This window comes from Phyllobates terribilis, unplaced genomic scaffold (genome assembly GCF_046119375.1).
Source record: "Phyllobates terribilis strain yellow unplaced genomic scaffold, ASM4611937v1 Scaffold_231__1_contigs__length_3143052, whole genome shotgun sequence".
In the NCBI taxonomy this organism is placed as follows: Eukaryota; Metazoa; Chordata; class Amphibia; order Anura; family Dendrobatidae; genus Phyllobates; species Phyllobates terribilis.
The window spans coordinates 2,409,028-2,425,984 of NW_027362991.1; the positions used below are offsets into that span (position 1 = coordinate 2,409,028).

The window sequence follows — 16,957 nt, forward strand, 5'->3', positions numbered from 1 at the left end:
CAGCATGACCGCTGGGTCCTCACCAGCCCCTCCCAGTAATCTGTCAACCCGATCAGCGATGTGCCGGACTCGAGCGCCAGGTAGGCAGCACACTGTTCGACGATCCCTGTCTTTGTGACAGATTGCCCTATCTTTTCCTCTAATAATTGAGTCCCCCACTACCAGCACCTGCCTAGCCTACCCTACTCTCCTATTTCCCTCTTTACTGGAGCTGACACTCGTCCCCTGAAAGCCGGAGATGCCTTGCTGCAGTAGTGCTACCCCTGTACCATCACTCCCCTCATCTGCCAACTTTGCAAACTTATTGGGGTGTGCCAGATCAGGACTAGCCTCCCTGGCACTCTTCCCTCTACCACCCCTTCTAACTGTCACCCAACTAGCGACCTCACTGTCCTGCAGCTCCCGACTACCACCCTCCCCCACATCTACCCCAGTAAGCTGCTGCTCAGTGAGCAGCAGACTCCTTTCCATGTTGTCAATGGATCTCAGTGTTGCCAGCTGCTCATTTAGATCCAGTATCTGGGCTTCCAAACGCACAACGTGCACACATCTCGCGCAGCAGTAAGCAACCTCTACCTGCTGTTCAAGGAATACATACATGTGGCAAGATGTACACTGGATAGCATTGTCAATAATGGAGCTCATTTCCTAATGGGGATTGCAATATACAGAATGTTAAGTAAAAAGTAAAGTAAAGAATTAATGAAATACAGTCAGCAATTCAGTCCAAAGTCCTCCCTTCCAAACTCCCTGAATACAAAGTCACTGAAAAACAAGTCACACACTTACTTTCGTTCGCACTTACGCTCCGGACTCACGCAGCTCGTTCACACTCGCAAACTAAGATATTTAAAGAGTTTTTTTTTTTTCCCTTTTCCAGCAATGCACCCTTCACCTCAATGCACTTCCAGTGTCACCCTTAGTAATATTTGAACACTGTAAACATCCTAGACACGGGAAAGTTCCCCTCCGGGGGGTGGCCAAGGTGCGTTGGATTGGTCCCTTATTTGTAGATCCCACGTCGGCTCTAACCAAATGGTCGCGAATGTTTCGGGATCTTTTATGACATAGTAGGGGGTAAATTTCTCTATATCCGGATAAGATTGCCGTAACAGGGACCAATATTTTTAATGCACTTGAATATCTGTCCCCCAAAGGGGTGATAGGTGTTCACGAAAGTCAGTCGTGAGTTATTATTCCGTCGTGAAGTAGGTTGGGTGACCTGGTTCAAGATATGTGATGGGTAACCCCTCTGTCGAAATTTGTCGTTCATCTCCTCATGTCTAATTTTTTTAGAATCTGCAGTAGACACTATTCGATCCACCCTATTATGTTGTGATTTTGGTAATGACCTTTTAATATGGCCCGGGTGAGAACTGGAATACAACAATAGACTGTTTTTATCTGTTGGTTTTGTGTATAAGTCACTGACTAGATATCCTGTGTCAACGAGTGTAATCCGTGTGTCCAAAAAACGTATGGAATGTGGGTCTTGGTGTATGGTAAATGTCAGATTAGTAACTTTGCTGTTAAGGTCATCAAAAAAAGTTTTTAAGTTTTGTCTTGTGCCAGTCCAAATAAAGAAAATATCGTCAATAAAACGTCTCCAGCATAGCACATGCTTTTCAAACAGAGGGTGAGTATATACATGATCTATCTCAAAATTCCCCATGAAGATATTGGCATAGGGGGGTGCCACATTGGAGCCCATCGCCGTACCCCTCTTTTGAAAGAAAAAACGATCTTCAAACATGAAAAAATTTTTGGTGAGGATCAAAGTTAATAAATCACTGCAAAAGTCAATCTGATCGGCTGAGAATGTAGTATGGGCTCTTACAAATTTTATTGTGGCACAAATGCCCTACTGGTGATTGATACTAGTATAGAGACTGTTGACATCCATTGTTGTTAGGATGCTGTTAGTAGGGATTGGTCCTAATTCTCTTATGCATGTCAAAAAATGGGTAGTGTCCTTAAGGTATGAGGTAATCTTCTGAATATGGGGTGTTAAAATTTTTTCTAATGTAATAGCCAAGGGTGACAAAATAGAATCTGTAGAGGCTACAATAGGTCTCCCGGGTGGTGCCCATAGATTCTTGTGTATTTTGGGTAAGGTATAAAATACCGGCATTATTGGGTTTGGATTGACCAAAAATTCTGACAGTTTGGAATCGATTGTGCCTCTCTGAGAATGATGTGAGACTAAATTTTTAATTAAATTAGCTACCTCTGTGGTGGGGTTACGTGTTATAGGTAGATACGTTTCAGTATCATTCAATTGAGTGTATATCTCTGATATATAATAAGACCGGTCCATAATAACAATTGCTCCCCCCTTATCAGCTGGTTTTACAATAAGTTCTTTCCTTTTTTTCAATGAGGAGAGGGCCATACTTTCCTCAGGGTTGAGGTTATTTTTGTTATGCAGATCGCCTCTCTTTATGGCTTGTAGGACTTCATTAATGTCTTTCTGGACCAAGTCAATATATGTCTCTACATGATAATATGCACAAGGCGGTTGGAAATGGCTAGGAATACGCAGTTTCAAGCCATGTAAAGAGAACATTCCATCATTCTGGCTGCTCTGAGAGGCACCTGGAGGATCAGTAGTAAGCCCCCTACCAGAGGAAAAATGGACTTTCAATCTTAAGGTTCTATAAAAGCGTTGTAGTTCTTGCTCCAGTTGGAATGTATCAAAGGCAGGTGTAGGGCTAAATGAAAGACCTTTTTGCAATAGGTCTAATTCGGCCGGTGCTAAGGATTGTGAGAAGATGTTATACACGATGTTAGTCCTACCCGAGAACGAGTTGTCATCCGAGCGTTGTCTGTCTGTCGATCGCCTCCCCCGCCTCGTCTTATTCTTGGTGGACGGTTTCTGCGTTGATCCAAAAAATAATTTGGTTGATAGGTACCTCGTTTGCTGTCTGTAGAGGAGTGTCGGCCTGGAGAAGAGTTGTATCCTCGCCTGTATGATCTGCTGCTTCTGCCTTGATCTGAAGAGCGCCATCTATACACTTGATTATTGAGGTAGTTTTCAGCGTCACATAGAAATTTAGATTTTTTCTGGATCTGGAGTTCGTTGCGATATTCAGAAATGGTTTTGTCCACTTTGTTTTTCAGTGTTGTAAATTCTTCAGATGAAATCGTATTACTCAATTGTTGCTCAGTAGAGGCAATCCTAGTATGTAGATTGGTTATTTCCTTCTGGAGAAAATCAATTGTCAACACAATAATGTCCATTGAGCATTTGTTGAGGATCCCCTCGAACTTACTGCAATAATCAGAGTTATCATTAAATAGAGTAGGACGTAGGTTGACTCTTAATCCTCGTGGAATTCGTTGTGTTTTGTGATATTCTGCGAGAGTAACGCAGTGTAGATCCAAAGCGGTATACCTCCTTTGTTCCTTCTCTAGGTCCCTTATGCGTACTTCCTCAGTGGGGGTGTGGAGAAATGTAACGGGAGTTGTGACATGTGCAAGTATTCCACTTGCTTCTTCCTGATTAAAGGCAAAGGTTGTGAACGACATTGAAGCCACAGGAGCGTAATCCCAAGAAACAGTCAATTGAAAAAAAGAAGGATCGCTTCACTGTATCAAACTTTTAGGGTGCTCTGAAGAAATAGGTAGTATAGATATCAAAAAAGAACTTCGGCACTCCAATATGGATGCAAAAAATTGGTTTTTATTAGCAGAATTCCCCATAAATGAAAAGCAGTCCGTTTCCACCTAACATGGTCTTTACCCATCACATATCTTGAACCAGGTCACCCAACCTACTTCACGACGGAATAATAACTCACAACTGACTTTCGTGAACACCTATCACCCCTTTGGGGGACAGATATTCAAGTGCATTAAAAAATATTGGTCCCTGTTAGAGCAATCTTATCCGGATATAGAGGAATTTACTGATGTCCCCCTACTATGTCATAAAAGATCCCGAAACATTCGCGACCATTTGGTTAGAGCTGACATGGGATCCACAAATAAGGGACCAATCCAACGCACCTTGGCCACCCCCCGGAGGGGAACTTTCCCGTGTCTAGGATGTTTACAGTGTTCAAATATTACTAAGGATGACACTTTTACACATCCTCATTCTGGCAAACGTTATTCTATTAAAGAATATTTCTCTTGTGATTCCACGTATGTGGTGTATCTAATTAAGTGTCCATGCGGTCTCGCGTATGTTGGTGAGACCACCCAACATATCCGAGACCGCATTTCACAACACAAATCAACAATTCGTTGTGGACGCATGATGTTACCTATACCAGCACATTTTCTAGCTATGTCCCACAACATTTCACAACTAAGGTATCAAGTAATTGATCACATTCCGCCAAATAGACGGGGGGGGCAACCGGATTCAAAACCTCAAAAAACGTGAGCTATACTGGATACATACGCTACAGATCCTCACTCCGAAAGGACTTAATAGGGAGTATGAAGCACAATATGAATAAAAAATTCCTATATCCCCCCCAAAAATCCCTCTACCTATATGACATAAAACTCACTCTGTCCAGTGTCTATTGGATAGGATAATAAACCAGGGTTTAGCGGATAATTCTATGCTACTGATTAAAGTTTTAAGTTGTGGGTCATTCACTGGGCTTTCAGTATGGGTGACTAGATTGTTTGTCATTTTATAATAATTGAATATATTTCATGTTACTGATTATTTAGGACTATTCAGTAGGACTATGAGCTGTGTATCCACCTGACTTCTGCACAACACAACTGATGGTCCCAACCCCATTTATAAGGCAAGAAATCCCACTTATTAAACCTGACAGGGCACACCTGTGAAGTGAAAACCATTTCCGGTGACTACCTCTTGAAGCTCATCAATAGAATGCCAAGAGTGTGCAAAGCAGTCATCAAAGCAAAAGGTGGCTACTTTGAAGAACCTAGAATATAAGACATATTTTCAGTTGTTTCATACTTTTTTGTTAAGTATATAATTCCACATGTGTTAATTCATAGTTTTGATGCCTTCAGTGTGAATGTACAATTTTCATAGTCATGAAAATACAGAACAATCTTTAAATGAGAAGGTGTGTCCAAACTTTTGGTCTGTACTGTATATATATATATATATATATATATATATATATATATATATATATATATAATATATATATATATACTTTATATTCTTGTGGCAGCATGAGGTCTCCTACTATATCATTATTCTTGAATTTATATACATATATAAACATTTTTTTAAAAAAACGCACGCTATTTGCATATTCTACTGTACCTTACAAATTTATTTCACAATCTTTTGTGGGTTATTCCACATCATTTATAAGTAGATGTATGTGTATATTTTGTTTTTCCTTATTTTCTGTTTATATACAAATGTTGATGGGATATATTCTTTTGATGTTTAGCATAGGCCCTGAGAAAGACCATGTTAGGTCGAAACGTTGGCCTGCTTTTCATTTAAGGGGAATTCTGCTAATAAAAACCAATTTTTTGCATCCATATTGGAGTGCCGAAGTTCTTTTTTGATATCTATACTACCTATTTCTTCAGAGCACCCTAAAAGTTTGGTACAGTGAAGCGATCCTTCTTTTTTTCAACAAGCTTCCATTGCTGATAGACCCAGAGGCTGTTGTTAGGTCTCAGCTTGCCATGATAACCATCGATACACCGTGATTGTAACATGGGGGTAATAATGAAGGTACAGAGGGGGCCCCTTCCTTCTGTCCACCATATTGATGCGGTGGTCGCTATTGACCGCATCATCTAAAGGGTTAAACTGTCGGGATAGGTGCTAACACCAAAGTCGGCAGTTGCAGCCAACTCTCCTTGAAGTGCGGGCTCAGCTGCTAAGCCTGCACAGCACGACTACCATGAAAATAGCACAGTTCATGTTTAATCCCATGTGCCCATGATGTAATAGTATGTCATAGGGCAGTAAGGTGTTAGACTTTTGATTGGTTGTTTCTATATTTTCCATTTACCATAATGGAGGACTGATCACATACGTGAGCTCAGGACATGGAATGCAATGTGTGGACCTGGGGAGGAATCATTGACCAGACCTGAGGCTCCTATGATTTGTTGGGTTGACCCCCAGTTGCCTCTATTAAGCACTGTGAAGACCCATACAGAGGCTCAGATATGTTATCATACACTGACTATTAGCTTCATTCAAGGAGTCAAATATAAGAATTTTCAATAATAGTTGAAATAATATTTAATTATTTATTTATCAATTTCCTATCAGTATGTCTTTGGAGTGTGGGAGGAAACCGGAGAACCCGGAGGAAACCCACGCGAACACGGGGAGAGCATACAAACTCCATGCAGTTGTTCTCTTTGGTTGGGTTTGGACCCAAACGCTGCAAAGCAACAGTGCTAACCACTGAGCCACCGTGTTGCCCAATAGTCTTCAATGTGGCACTAATCATGATAGGACGAGAACAGAGACCGAGCCCGGAATCTGTCTCCTTATGCAGCAGGAAGCTCACTTTATTCCGTGAGTTCATCTGACTGCGGAAAGTCCAGTAAATGTCGTATCCAGAAGTGAGAACAGAGACCGAGCCCGGAATCTGCCTCTTGATGCAGCAGGAACCTCACTTTATTCCGTGAGTTCATCTGACTGCGGAAAGTCCAGTAAATGTCGTATGCGAGAACAGAGCCCGAGCCCGGAATCTGTCTCTTTTTTCTGACTTGTTTTCGCCTTGTGGAAGAGTCGTCACATCCGGCTGGATTCTATATTCATTGACGGATCACAATCAGGCTTCTCTCCGGAATAGTGATCTGTAGAAATAATAAATATGACTGAAGATGAAACAACTGGATATCATATATAAACGGCAGGCAATGTACTCCTGGTTACTGATTTCTAGCCTTGTGAGAAAAGATTTAAGATAAGTGATATTGGCTTATTCTTAGTTTAGGACTGTACCCCCCATTCATATAGAGGGGGCTGACAATCACTATGTGAGATCTGAGACCACCCACTGGACTCCTAAACCCAGAATGTTTCATATTGGCCGGCACTAAGCATTTCATGGATATCTAAGAAGTACATGAGTGCAATTTTTTAAATCTATAAATTTAAATTAAAAAATAAATTATTGATTATGTAGCGTTAATAAAGCTAGATCTAAATAGAACTATTTTTACTGTAAAGGATCTTCTCCCCACTATTTTAGCTTTAGTAAAAGATCAAGTATTTCTAAAACATTAAAAGACATCCAGGAACTTAAAGATGTCAGACAAACCCCTGCAGATCCCCAATGAATCTAGGACCTCCAGCAAGTTGTCATAGCCGGAACGGACATTGAATGTACAACGTGATGATTCGTGCCGCAAAGCTGGAGCCACTGTCTCCAACAAAAGAAGCAAAACGTAGTTTAACAAGTGTACAGTTTTATACGATGATTTATATGGTTGTATAACTAATATATTTCCCATCTGGTATTATCACTCATCCCCTTAAAAAAATAAAATTGGTACTTAATATTTTATCTCCTCTTGTAAAAGGATTGAATAGTTCTAAGAAGAGATACCTGGCCTGGAAAGAAACTAAAAATTCTAACTCTGAAATAATAGGATCTGAAAACCCACTCAAATTATATTCTCAAATTATATATTCTCATTACCAAAAATTAAAAAACTTAAAGTTGACTATTCCCATCTTATCTTACCTTTCATTTTTCCTCAGGTCCAGCTTTAAAAAGTTCTAATTTATGGAGCTGTAGATATTACCTCCTTCAGGACAAAGTCTATAAAGATGAAATAAAATTAAATTATTTGATATAAAATGATACAGAAGGATTATCTACATGTACAGTAAAGCATTAAACCTGACATATTGTGCCACTACGTGTTTCCAAGAGACGCACTATAACATTATGCTGCGGTGCTCCTTTACTCCAATGAGACCCCGCAGAGCATTTCCTTCCCAACCTCCTCTATGCTGGAGAGGTTGTGCTAAACCGGGAGACATTTTACACATATTTTGGAGTTGTCCATAAAGGAATTATGGAAAGAAACTTTGAACTTACTCCTATGAATTTCTAAACCCAATATTCCACTTACACCACAATTAATATTATTATCACAAGGTCTAGAAGAAATCCCACCCAAATTTCAACATATCTCTTGTCATATCTTTTTGGTGATTAAACATTTAATCGCAACAAAATGGAAGCAAATAATTCCTCCATCAATATTAGAAGTAATGGAAAGGGCATCAACGCACAATATTTAAGTTCAACTTTGCGATTAGTGAAAAAATGTTGTAACTGATATTTAGTTAGATGAATGCCATAGTGGAAGAGTTTTTTTTTACTCAGGCTAAACCCAAAACTTAAAAACTAAAATAGTTGTATAAACAAACAATACCGGATATATACCAAACTAATTGTTTACACATATTATGGTCAAAGTTATAATAGTTGTTTATTACTAATAATAATGACTAGCCTTGCCTTTACTTTCTCTCCTGTAACTTCCCATTGTTACCCCATTACTCCTTTTTCCCCTCCCCAATTTATATTCCTTCTTAATGTTATTTTTTTTGTAAATGTTAAATAAAAACAATTGAACGAGATGATCCGACATTTACCATTTTTTACCCGTTGTAAATCCTGTTGTTCTCCTGAATCTGGCATTGTTCGTCCTTTGTTCCTCAAGATTCTAATTTCCTGAGAAATTGCCCCCTTTTCCCTTTATGTAAATCTAGTATTTGTATTTATTTTTGCCAAGTGGGCGTGACCCTCAAAAACTTCTCTTTTTGAGAAACATCTTGATGACAACGGCCAGTTGGCTAAAATAGTGGATAAATATATAGGGAGCAGGGAGACCTATCAGGAACAAGGAGATTTGAGAACAAGAGACAAACAATGCCGTATTCAGGAGAATAGCAGCATTTATACCGGGTTAAAATAAATGTATATTTATGGCGAGTGACAGGTTCTCTTAAAAGTAGATTCCACCAAAAAGACATAGCAGATTTTTTCAAATACAATTTATGTCATATAATCAGCCCCATATCAGTAGGGTAGGGTCACACTTAGGCTGTGTGCCCACGATGCGTTTTTTAAGCGTTTCCGCAGCGGCAAAAACGCTGCAGAAACGCTTAAAAAATGCATGGTAGAAGGTCTGCCATGTTCCCCAATGATAATCCGCATGTGCTGTGCACATGCTGCATAAATTTCCGCTGCGGATTATCATTGCGTAAAAAAAAGCAGCACTACCAATTATTTTGCGGAAGCGCTGAGTTTTCTCCGCCATTGACTTGCATTAGACCGCATGGACTCCGCATCACTGTATATGTAGATGTATGCGTTCCATTGTGGGGATGGTACCCGGGTGTGGAGGAGAGGAGACATCCACACCCAGGTGCCATAGTACCTGTAAAAAAAAGAATAAAATAAAAAATATATGTTATACTTACCTTCCGGCGGGCCGCGGTGCGCTCGTCCTCCCATGCCGGCAGATCGCGGTGGACTGAAGGACCTGCGCTGACGTCATAGCCATGTGACGGGTCACGCGATGCTGACGTTGGCAAGTCCTTCAGTGTACCGCGATCTGCCGGCAGCCAGGACGGAGTGAAGCAAGACTGCCGGGGCCATCGGAAGGTAAGTATATATTTATTTTTTTATTTTTAACCATTCTTTGGGGTCACACTATATAAATCCATGCCGTTTGCATGGATTTATATAGTGTGACCAAGTTGTCAAGCACTTTCCAAGTGATGCTAAAATCGCTTGGAAAGCGCTTATCAACCCGCATGCGGAAATGCATGTGAAGAACGCTTCACTTCCGCATGTCCCTGGCAGGAAAACGCATGTACAATCCGCATGTACAATCCGCATGCGTTTTTTTTTCCAGGGGAGATGCAGAAACGCTCAGGAAAAATCCTGAGCATTTCTGCATCGTGGGCACATAGCCTTAGGATAAAACTATTTATGTCATAATAATAAGTTAATTGCAGCTTTGTTAATGTTATGTTATGCAGCTTTGTTAATGTTATGTTATGGAGCTTTGTTATGGGGATGGATGTATTATACAGATGCTGGGTATTACATTTACTAATTATGGAGCTAATGCTAATCCAATTCTGTAAGAGATATGATCGGATAATTAACTTATTTCTGCACGTACCTTCAGACTCTGTCTCTGCCTTCTTACGATCATTTTCAACAAAGAGGGCGCATGCGAAAAAGAATCCTCCTCCGAAAACCAGCACAAAGGGGCAAACCATGAGGGCGTACTGCAGACTGCGGAAGTTCGAAAGAGCCGAGTCTGGATTGTAACTTTTGATGCGGTCGGATATCTGAAGATGAGACGAGATAAATAATTATGTATGGTTAATGAAAGTAAAAAAACATAATTGACTGGACACGTTTATGCTGACAGCAGTCAATGGATACCAATGAAATCTGGTGATCATAGAAAGAGAAGGTGCCTCACTGCAGATAGCGGCTCCTCCAAACTATGAACAGCAATGCTTCCAGTATCCGCAGCTCCAGTACTACACATTGTCTGGGAACAGGACACTTGTGACATCCTTCTTCAGCAGATAATCTGTGACGTAACTCCAGGACATCTTGTCTTTGGAGTTCTGCCACCCCGTCAACAGAGCGGAAGAGAAGATGCTGCTCTGTCAACGTGATATCAGGGGAGGCCACTGAATCGCGGGTGTTGGCAGAGATCGGTCCCGGGCACTACAGGCAGGTATTTAGCAACGACTTGCCTGTTAGCCCATAGTAAAAAAAATCAAATAGTCCCGGTGAACCCTTTTAAGTATGTTATGAATAGGCTACAGCGAGTTTTAAAAACTCCTCTGTGACAGAGCATGTCCTATTCTCATCCGTTCTGCGGATCAGACTTGGCCAGTAAAGAGTAACTGTCGTTATAAAATCAATACAGTACACGTGAAAATAAGCAACTTTGTGGTAGATCTTATCAGATAAATCTGCTTATTTTTCCTCCATTAATTTATAACATTCTTAATTCACAGATAAAATCTGTAATCAGTGAAGACAGATTTTTACATTACTGAGATAGGAGATGACAATTGCTGTTGATCAGATTCTATGTACATGGGGGGAGCCTGCCTCTAGCTCCTCCCTCTTTCCTCTCCATAGAATGTTATAAGCACCAACTGTCATCTCCTATCCCAGTAATGCTTCACTGAATACAGTGAGAACTTTGAGAATAAACGATCAGTTCGAGAGGAGAAAGAAGCAGATTTCTCTGAAAAGATATATTCCAACGTTTCTTATTTTCATGTGTACTGTACTATTGATTTATGAAATAAAAATTAAAACTGGGGTTACTATTTCTAGTCTATAGGAATCTGTTAAAAATGGATGGAGAAAGGATGATATACTTTGTACTTCAGTTTTCCATCTGTGTTTCATCCATTTTTCATTGATCCATTATTAAGAGTCAATGGATAAATAAAGTTTGGACAGTCTACCACCTTCACTTTTTAAAAAAACAGATGACACAAGAGAAAAATGGTCTGTTTTGCGACAATGTACAAATGGAAACAGATGTGTGAATGTAGCCCTAAAGTGATGTGAGAATATGTAACAGCTACTTACTAGCCCGATGAAATAGGAGCTTCCAGCTTCCCCCAGCAGGTGGGACCCCGCCATCGATAACGCCTGTGCTGTTGATCGCCTTGTGGGAGAAACCACATACTGAAACAAGAGAATATTCTGAATGAGCAGAAGGAGTCACTGAACCCAACGAGACAAGAGAACATGGACAAAGTGAACATACTTGAAGCCTAAGTTAAAGAAGTTGTCCACTATGGATAGGGCATCAATGTATGATCGGCCGGGGTCCCGCATGCGGCATCCCTTCCGATCAGCAGTTATCGGTGCCGGCGGCGGCTGCCACCAGCCGGAAGTCCTTACCTATTCAAGTCAATTGAATAGGAGGTGGATGTGCAGTACACCGCGGTGACCACTATAACTTGACGGCCAAACACCGCAGGTAAGCCCCTCCGGCCAGTGGCAGCCGCTGCAGATACCAATAACTGCTGATCGCCGGGGGTGCCGCGTGCGGGACCCCGGCCATCCTACATTGATGCCATATCCTACGGGTAGGGCATCAATGTGAAAGTAGTGGACAACCCCTTTAAATGCACAATCAGCCAGGATAGATAAGAAGCCCAGACATGTTGTGGACTGAGATTTTACTAAAGAAGTTTTTAATCATCTTGCGCCAGGTTTATTTTTAGTTGGGAATTACCCAACAGACGCTTGGGCACAGCCAGGATTATGGGGCATTTGATGGGTAAAAACAGAACATAGAGACTGACTACATACATATAATTATAGCTATGATAAGTTTAGCGCTTTTCTCCACTCACCAGGCGGATATCAGTTGAAACTGAAAAGTTCAGGCTCAGAAATATGGTCCCGATGAATATAAACACCTGCAGAGAGTAAAGAACAATACATATAAACATTTGTGTCTTGCACGCTTTCCTATCCCCCATAGGTTTTGTCTTTATAATCCATTCATCCACCCCAGTCTCCGTACATTCATAGACAGCCCCCGCCATAGTCTATGATTTCTACTGCTCGGTCCTATAGCCGAGACCCAGTAAGGGGATGAAAGCAATCTGTACTCCAGGTACTTACATAAGTGGCCACAAGGCTGATGTCTGCAAGAATAATAGCCAACAGCAGGAAAATGGCGGAGCCCAGCAATCCAACCGCACAAACTATAGGGTCAGCACGAGGGTTGTACTTCCTGCATCTCTTGGCTATCTCCGCCCCTGTTCCAACTCCAAGGATGCCAGATATGACCGTAAGTCCTCCGAAAATCAGACTGCAAAGAAAAGCGGTAAAGAGATTAGTAAAGTAGCTTGAAGAAATGAAATATAAATAATTTGATATAATAATAATTTGAAATATAAATATTTTTTTTTAGAGAGAAAACGGTCATAGGGGGAATTAAATTCCCACCAGTGAATGTCAAATTAAAGTTTGCTAAACTTGTACCTGTCATCATAGTTGGATAGTTGAGTCTGATATGGCGCCTTCTGTAGCATGAGAGCCCGGGCACGCTTCAGGAAAGTAACAGCCCAGAAGCCGAATGCAGCTGCCACAAATTTTACCATAATAGTCCCAAGAGTAGAAAACAGAAGACTTCGGCTGCAGAGAGAGAAAAGGGTAAAAAACTTGTAAATGACGCAGAAGTCACGGGGGAGATCAGTGACATAAATCAATGCACAGAAGACACCTACTTTTTACGCAGTTGGTTGGCATCCATAAGCCATCCTTTGAAGCTCAGTGGTTTGTTCTTTTCCTCTGCAGCTCCTCTGGACGGTTCTTTTACAAATGCAGCCATGAGCAGGACTCCTACCAGGCCCAGAGCAGAGATGATCTGTGTAGATGAAGAAGGAGACATCACATATCACATATACAGAGGTTTCATCACAAAAAGGACATGAGCACAGACTGTTGTGGAACTGGTTCCATTAAAGGGGATCTGCGACGAGGTGTTTGCTGCGCATCTGAGAGCAGCATAATGCAGGGACAGAGACCCCGATTCCAGCGATGTGTCACTTGCTGGTGTGCTTGGTGAAGTATTGATAAAATCCCAGTTTTCTCTGCTGCAGATCTAGCAGTACTCTGAATGCTGAGCTCTGTATACCCTGCCTACACCACTGATTGGTAGATTTTTCTGTGCACACTGTACATAGGCAGAAAGCCACCAATCAGTGGTGGGGTCGGGGTTACACAGAACAGGAGGACTACATGGCACGAGACAACTAGTCCCCTCGTCATAATCTCCTGCTAATAAAACAGTGATTTTTTTTTTAAAGCATCTACAAGGAGCAGTAAGTGACACATCGCTGGAATCAGGTGCTCTGCCCCTACAGGGCCCCTGCTCTCAGATCAAATGGAAAAACATACTGCCAGATTCCCTTTAATACGATTCAGGAATTATAATTAAGATTCACAGTTTGTCCACAAGATCCCTCAGACCTATTACTTACCCGGAAGGCCCATTGCCAGGCGCCACCAAATGCACTTGTCACTTTAGACCCAATGATGTAACCAAGGCCACTGTAAAAAACAAAAACAAAGTTGTCATAATTTCTGCACACATATAAACATATACATTTTTGAGTGCCTTTTTCCGGCTCCTCCTTCCTACTCCACCCCCTCCATAGACTTCTATGAGCAGCAACTGTTACCCCATGCCGCATAAAGCTACAATCTGTCTTGTCACTGAAGATGGATTTTTATCAGTGAATTAATGAAGGGAAATAAGTATATTTCCTGATAAGATATATTACAACATTTCCTATGTCCATTTAAATGATTTATAAAAAAACAATAAAAAGTGTAAGATCATTCTGAGTCTTCACATTCTTTGAGGAGCTCTTGTCATAAGTGCTAAAAGTCAAACTGTCTAGCAGAAAACTTTTTTGCCCATAGCAATCAGTGCAGTTTTCTGTTAGGGAAAGTCTTGACATTGCTGAAAAAATATTTCCATTTAGAGTCTTGAATCAATTTCCTAGAAATCTGCAGCAATTCCAGAAATGTTTGCTGGTTCACTGCTGATCCTCCCCCTACGTGTTGCGACACCATGATCATTACTTGCGGAGGGGTTTTTGAAACGCCATCCATATGTATTGTACATGCATCTGTAGAGCAAAATCCGTACCGAAAAAAGTCCACAGCAAATCCGCCTTGTCGGACTTACTCTTAGACAGTTTGGCTATGATTCCCTCCTTAAAACAATAAATAGATCTACACTCACCAGCCAAAGGGTGCTGCTAAGTAATACAAGTTAAGCGCGCGGCTGCGCCGATCTCCCACGAAGACGTCGGCAATGATGGAGGGGGCAGTTATTTTAAAACTTGCCTCTGCAGCTCCAGACAGTCCATTAATTAGGAGAAAAACTGTAAAATACTGTGAAAACACAAAAAAATATTCAGTGACCATTTATGAAAGTTTTCTAAGACACCTAAAGAAATACGGTAATGGAAAAATTATAAACTTTTCCTAATTTTGGACCCGCTCTCACTTTTGTCTTGCAAATACTAATGCAAAATACTGATCTACATACAAACAAGTGAGAGGCTTTAGGGCTCATGCAGACGTCGGTGGATCCCGGTCCGATCTCTGACAGCGTGATAGCGATGCTCGGGTCGGAAGACCCGCGGCCAGTCCGTGCATTATTGTCCATGATGGCACCGAGATCCACAGACGTCTGCATGAGCCTTAAGTCTTTATGCTTCTACCAATTAGATCAGTTACCTCATTGGGAACGTAGGACTTGCAGAGAATGATGACCGACCAGAAGGACATCCCTGCACACATGATGTATTTTCTGTTCCAGCGGTCACCCAGGTATCCATAGATTTGACCAAACAGGACACTGCTGATCGTGAATACTAGAAGGGGAAAAACAAGAGGTCACAGTTAATAGAAATGATTTCTTTAACATATATTTATTTATATTTGAGGATTATTTAAACTGTTGCACTGAAAACACTTCTCCCGTCCTCATCACTGTTTGCATTTTTGGTAACTATAAAGGCGGCCATCATGTGAACGTTACTAAATTGGAACCTTATGATGTCACGAGATTCCAGCCGTCCTCACAAGTGACCTATAGAATAGGATTTTATGTTAAAAGTTTACCTAAGCTTATAAGGCCGGATTTGCTGTCGTCCATTTTAAATGCGCTTTGTAGGTAAGAAATCGCTCCTGCCAGAACAAAAAGAAGAACACGAATGATTATTGTAATTAGAGAAGTGCAGGAATAGACATCACAGCAGCTAACGAGCCTTCTCGTTGGCCATGAAGATTTTCTTCTTTTTTTGCAGTTTTGGGCCTTATACACCTTGCCCCCGACATAAGCCGGTTTACGCCTACTTACCTACGAAAGTGAAGGCAGCTATGAAGGTGACCAGATTGATGAAGGTTAGAACGCCTACAATAATGAAAGAGCGGACTATGGAGACTCCAGTCCGGGCGTGCAGGTCCTGTTCTTCGCAGTTTTCATCCTCATCTTGCTGGTCTTTTCCTTTTTCCACATCTTCTAATAGAAGTGGCATTTTTGGGGTGGAATTGAAGAGAGATGCCATGTTCAACAGAGCCCTGCAAACACTGGAGAAAAACACAAGACGGTAAAAATATTGCATTAGTCTCAGTCAATTCCGTGGTAGTGCAGTATATAGTGTAATAAGCAATCGAACAACAATAAGTTTAAGTCCCCTAGAGGGACTAAAAATGAGGTCAAATTCAGCAAAAAAAGTTTTTCTTTAATATAAAAAAAATAATAAAATATAAAGATTTCAAAAATAAAGAGAAAAAAAACAAGCATATATATATATATATATATATATATATATATATATATATATATGCATTTTTCAGATTATAAGACTCACTTTTTGTTCTCCCAAATTTGGGGGGAAAATGGGGGTGCGATTTATAATCCAATTGTAGCTTACCGGGCTGGGGGGGTATCTGCGGTGGAGCAGGGTCCCAGGAGTCAGGGTCACTGCTGCAGGAAGTTGAAGGTGGTGGGGCGATGCTGTGGGCCCCAGACTGGGAGGTGGGGGTGGTCAGCGATGCGAGGCTGCTTCGGGCACCAGGCTTCCAGAAAATGTCAGTGGAGCCCCCGCACTGCCCATCGTTTTCACTGCTGTGGACTTCGGGAAAATGGACGCCTCCAGCGGAGCATGTGTAGATCTCGGCTCCCGAGATCTCGATCTTGGGAGCGGAGATCTCAATCTAAACATGCGCCATTTTCCCAAAGTCCACTGCAGTGAAAACGATGCAAATGATGGGCAGTGTGGGGACTTGTTTGATATTTTCTGAAAGCCCGTGGCCCGGAGCAGTCTCGCACTGTGCTGAGCACCCCAACCTTCCAGCCCGGGCCCTGCAGCATCGCCCCACTCCTGCCACCGTTGAAAGCTTTCTGCAGCAGCGACCCTGCC

The 16,957-nt window shown here is 41.4% G+C and overlaps 1 protein-coding gene across 1 annotated transcript; it reads right to left on the minus strand.

Annotated features, from left to right (window-relative positions):
* Positions 1-1,087: 1,087 nt before the first annotated feature.
* Positions 1,088-16,099, minus strand: LOC141215225 (protein spinster homolog 1-like). The gene is made up of 15 exons (XM_073665548.1): positions 15,892-16,099; positions 15,654-15,719; positions 15,267-15,403; positions 14,767-14,918; positions 13,997-14,066; positions 13,241-13,380; positions 12,996-13,148; positions 12,633-12,822; positions 12,359-12,424; positions 11,583-11,681; positions 10,135-10,306; positions 7,732-7,748; positions 3,395-3,498; positions 3,014-3,271; positions 1,088-1,376 (listed from the first exon to the last, which is right to left on the minus strand). The coding sequence occupies exons 1-15, from the start codon at positions 16,097-16,099 to the stop codon at positions 1,088-1,090; spliced, it is 2,121 nt and encodes a 706-aa protein (XP_073521649.1).
* Between the last annotated feature and the right edge of the window lie 858 nt (positions 16,100-16,957).